Consider the following 5,112-nt stretch of genomic DNA (forward strand, 5'->3'; position numbering starts at 1 on the left):
CAAGCCCAGCTGGAGAGGCATGTTTTTTACAGCCCACAAAAGTCCTTCATTGGAGAATGTGATTTATGACACACCCTGGGAGGAGGGGAGAAATAGGGTCATAGGTGGGCAATAAATTACGTAGGGCAGAGCCAACTGCACTTGGGAAAAGTGCCGACATGTTGCTCCTAATAAATAATTGGATTTCTTTTGAAACTTGGCTTGAGGCTCATGAATTAATTAGGGCATCCATCGGAACCCTGACACTACCCTTGAAAAGTATCCAGAAGTTTCAGCTGGTATAGAATGTGGTCAGGCAAGCAACTTTGGGTGCCCCAAGGATGGCACATGTAACACCTCTGCTATGCAAGCCGCATTGGGTGCTAATTTGCTTCCAGGTCCTCAATGATGAGGAGGACCCAAACTCCAGAAGTGTCTGAAGACCTGGTTCTGCCAACTCCCTTGGGGCTCACTGAGCTGAGTGCAGCCATGTGGCTGGTTTGCACCCTGAAGACTGTCCCACTGCCTTTTTAATTTTTAAACGTTACTAATCATTTGTTCTAACTGCATCCTACCGAAATGTAACATGAATTTTATGTTTTATTTGTGCACTATCCAGAGTGTGAGTGAGATGGGAAGCTTCCAATTTTGATATATAAATAAAAAATGAAAATGAATTGGATAAAAACTAGAAAGATTAAAAAAAATACCCTAGAATTGATAAATATTATAATATTAAAAGGTAACTTAACAAAACAAGCAGGTAGCATTTTGCTTCCTGCCTTCAATCTTAACCTTTAGAATAACATTTGTAGAAGATAATTAGTACAAATATTTGTTTGTTATCTAATATCTAAGTGCATTATCTATTATACTTTTTTTTCAAAATAAGAGAGAAAAATATCCTTGGGTTTTGAAAGTGTGAGTGTGTAAAAAAGGGGGAAATGTCAGGAATTGACTGAAGGAAATTGGAGGGAACATGGCAGCCTGTTCAAACAGAATAATTTTCAGTTTTCCATTTCTAAAACATCTCTGTAGCTGAGTTTGAGAAGCCTCAAAGGTAAAATTGTGACATAATTTATCCTTGGGAATTTTAAAAACTGGGAAATCAAATTTGATGAAGGTGTTGTTTCTGGTTTAGACTTAGCAAAACTTGGCAGTTAATATCTTTGGAGACTTAAATGAAGATTCTGCCATGAAATAGCAAACCTGGAGATTGTGAAATGTTTTCAAGGCAAGATACATTTTTATAGCGTTTGATTTATATTTGCAGGTAATATCTGATCAAATGATAGTTAATTTGATCAGTTAATGCTTGTGAACCTATGAATATTGAGCATTATGAATTAAATCAGATTTCAAAATGTGTATTAAATAATTTCAAAATACTAAGTACTTTTAAATTTAAAGCGGCAATGCATTAGGTGAATTTGTAACCATTCTTAAGTACATCACAGGGTAAGATAGAATCCATGATGAAAAATGAATCCAAGCAGCAGAAACAGTTCAGCATCTTCAGAATGTATATATTGGGTCCCCTTAAAATTATGTTTCTTTCCTAATTGCTTTGGCAATTATGAATGCAGTTGATACAGGTATGTGACTCTTGTATCCTCATTATAGTTTCACTTTAATTGTGCATTGATAACAATATTAGTATATTATAGCTATACAGATCTGCAGGCGGTATAGAACCTGTCTGTCTGATTGCCATGATGGGATTGGATTAAAAATATTCCTTCTGGGGAAGGGGAAGGGGATCCTTCCACCTGCAAGGAACATTTGATCCAGAAGGGGAACTGTGTTAGAAGAATGGAGACGAATGGAGAAGATATCTGCTCTTCCAGAATGGAGAAGTGGACATCTCCATTTTCCAGAATGGTTGATAAAGTGATGCTGGGAACTATAAAATGATACCCACTTTATCTGTGTGTATAACACAGTGAAAGAGAGACACATTCACAGAGTCTACATAACCCCATGTATCTCATCAGTATTTACATTTTGAATAGATAGAATTCTTTATTTGCTAAGTGTGATTGGACACACAAGGAATTTGTCTTGGTGCATAAGCTCTCAGTGTACATAAAAGAAAAGATACATTAATCAAGAGTCAAGAATCATCAGGTACAACACTTAATAATAGTCATAGGGTACAATAAGCAATCAAATCATACTAGGAAACAGTCAATATAAATCATAAGGATACAGGCGACAAAGTTACAGTCATACAGTCAAAATGGGAGGGGATGGGTGATAGGAACGATGAAAATATTAATAGTAATAGTAATGCAGACTTTGTAAATAGTTGGACAGTGTTGAGGGAATTATTTGTTTAGCAGAGTGATGGCGTTTGGGAAAAAACTTATTGTGTCTAGTTGTTCTGATGTGCAGTGCTCTATAGTGTTGTTCTGAGGATAGGAATTGAAACAGTTCGTGTCCGGGATGTGAGGGGTCTGTAAATATTTTCACAGCTCTCTTTTTGACTCGTGCAGTATACAGGTCCTCGACTGAAGGCAGGTTGTTTTTCTCTGATAATCAGATAAGTGAATCTTTAGGTTTATTTGTTATGGTAGATCCTTTATGCTACATAGCATTGTGTTTTACACAGATATGTAATATTTATTTTATTTTATTTATTCAATTTCTACACCACCGATCTCATTAAGTGACTGAGTAGTTTACAACACAAATGTGATATGAGCATTACTTGTAACCCAAATATTTTGTTTAGAGACATTGAAGACACTGAGCTAAAGTTATTTAGTTGGCTTGGGAGGGGTGCTTTCCTTTGAATGTGAGGGTTCTTCTGACAGCTTACATAGATCATTTCCCCATCTGTGACTTTAGATTCACACTAACGAGGGCAGCCTTTATGTTACTTGAACAATTGTTGGTGATATTATTAAAAAGCAAATGTTTTTGTGAGAGAGTTTGCAGTTTGTTTTATCAGGTGCATACATACACACTGTATATAGGATGATACATCTATAGTATATATACACTAGCATTGTCACTTCATGCATTTAATGAAGTGAACTGAAGCTCAGGAGAACTTATGCTTTTTAATGGAATTAGTCAGAAAAGATGCTACCAGACTCCTATAGATATTTTATACCATAGACTAACATGTCTGTCCTCCTCCAATAATGGGTGAGGATACATCATTGTTGCAGTTGGGGTAGAAAAATGATCAAAGGAAAATGATCAAAGCTTTTAAATATTGCTTTTTCCCACTTTATGTAAGTTTCTTTCAATGAGCTCAGAGAAATATTGCGGCTTGCCCCTTTGGAATGGATGCTTAAAGTTAAAAATGCCATAAGTAGCCTTTTCTAGCTTTTTTGTTTTTCACTAAATGCCTATTTCTTTTTCTTTCATTCTTTCTTTTTTGCACTTTTAACAGTTTTATTAGCTTATAATATAAAATACAAAAATACAAAAGCAAATAATAGGAAACAAAAGGGAGGGAAAGTTATAAGTCACTTTTTTCAGTGCTATTGTAACTTCAGTGCTGTTGTAACAGTGCTGTTGTAAATGTTGTCACTAAACAAAATGTTGTAAGTCAACGATTACCTGTAGTTAACTTTTACAGTTCAAGCATGGGCTGCATTCATATAAATTAGACTCCCCCAAAAGGGTGCCTTCCATAATTTCTGGTTAATAGGAATTTTGTAAGTATCGGAGAAGTCCAGAAACATCTGGAGGTTGCGACTATAATAAGATGTTGATGTCAAACAATATGCTCTTTGTTCTAATATTGTGCTCAACCATTCAAGGGATCCCACCACAGTGGAAAATATATTATAGCATTAAAAAAAGAAATAATTCTAAATATTATTTCCATATGTTATTTTTCCCATTCATAACATTGGTGAGTTAACTATATTTTCTTCTTGTACCTTTTACATAAAACCCAGACAAATAACAAGGAATGAAGAACAACACAACATCTTGGGTGGAATTTGTTCTTGTTGGACTTCAGCATCAAAGGTCACCCACCATTTTTCTTAGTTTTATCCTCTTCATGTTTGTGATTGCTCTTGCTGGAAACAGTCTTCTTCTGTTTTTGGTTAAAATGAGCTCCAGTCTTCAGACACCAATGTATTATTTCCTCAGCCAGTTGGCTTTTATGGACCTTTGTCAAGTTGTCTCAATTGTTCCTCAAATGACAGCCCATTTTGTAAGCCAAAGATATACAATTTCACTATACCGGTGTGTTTTTCAGATTTTTGTCACACTTTTTATGGGCGGATCAGAGTGCCTGATCCTTGCAGCCATGTCCTATGATAGGTATGTGGCTGTTTGTAAACCTTTACAGTATCCAACTCTTATGAGAAGCAAAATCTGCCACATCATATCAATAACTGCCTGGTTCTGGTCTTCTGTGCAGGCTTTGAACTGTTCCCTTTATGTCCTGCCTCTTCCCTATTGCAAGTCCAATGTGATTAGCCATATTGCTTGTGAGTACACAGCCCTCATACAGTTGTCCTGTTCTGATAATTCTGCATTCGAAAGATCGGTATATCTCGGGACTTTCCTGGTCTTTCTCATCCCTGTCTCAATCATCCTTGCTTCCTACCTGGCCATTCTCCTGCAAGTCCTGAAGTCACATTCCTCTGAAAGGAGCCACAAAGCCTTGGGCACTTGCTTATCCCACTTGTGCGTGGTGGGTCTCTTCTATGGAGCAGCCATTTTGACTTACATGACACCAATTTCATCCTATTCAGCACAAAAGGCCATGATCAATTCTCTTTTTACTACCATCATTCCTGCCACAATGAATCCTTTCATCTACAGCCTGAGGAATCAGGATGTCTTGGCAGCCCTGAGGAAATTCTTTACAAAATGTATGTCAATTCAGTGAATGAGGGTATGGGTAAAAAGAAGGCTGCTGGTATGCTTCTTTGAGAACCTAATGGATAATTCAGTACCTATAATAAAAAATATCATCAAAACATCTGCCTAAATACATTGTAGTTTAAATTACATCTTGAAATTGATAGAAGTGCTGCAAAAGATAGCTGTGCAATATAGGATTTAGTCACTTTTTAATTTCCTTTGCCTCATATGATAGTTATTTAGAAGCTTAGCTATTTCTTTGTCTGAGTGCTGTAGCTGAATTTTGAGGACAAT

The 5,112-nt window shown here is 36.3% G+C and overlaps 1 protein-coding gene across 1 annotated transcript; it reads left to right on the plus strand.

The window, feature by feature from the left end:
* Positions 1-4,255: 4,255 nt before the first annotated feature.
* Positions 4,256-4,843, plus strand: LOC148126794 (olfactory receptor 2T5-like). The gene has a single exon (XM_087923147.1). The coding sequence runs from the start codon at positions 4,256-4,258 to the stop codon at positions 4,841-4,843; it is 588 nt and encodes a 195-aa protein (XP_087779273.1).
* Positions 4,844-5,112: the final 269 nt, after the last annotated feature.

This window comes from Pseudonaja textilis, chromosome 2, assembly GCF_049901715.1.
Source record: "Pseudonaja textilis isolate UNSWEBS1 chromosome 2, rPseTex1.2, whole genome shotgun sequence".
Lineage (NCBI taxonomy): Eukaryota > Metazoa > Chordata > Lepidosauria > Squamata > Elapidae > Pseudonaja > Pseudonaja textilis.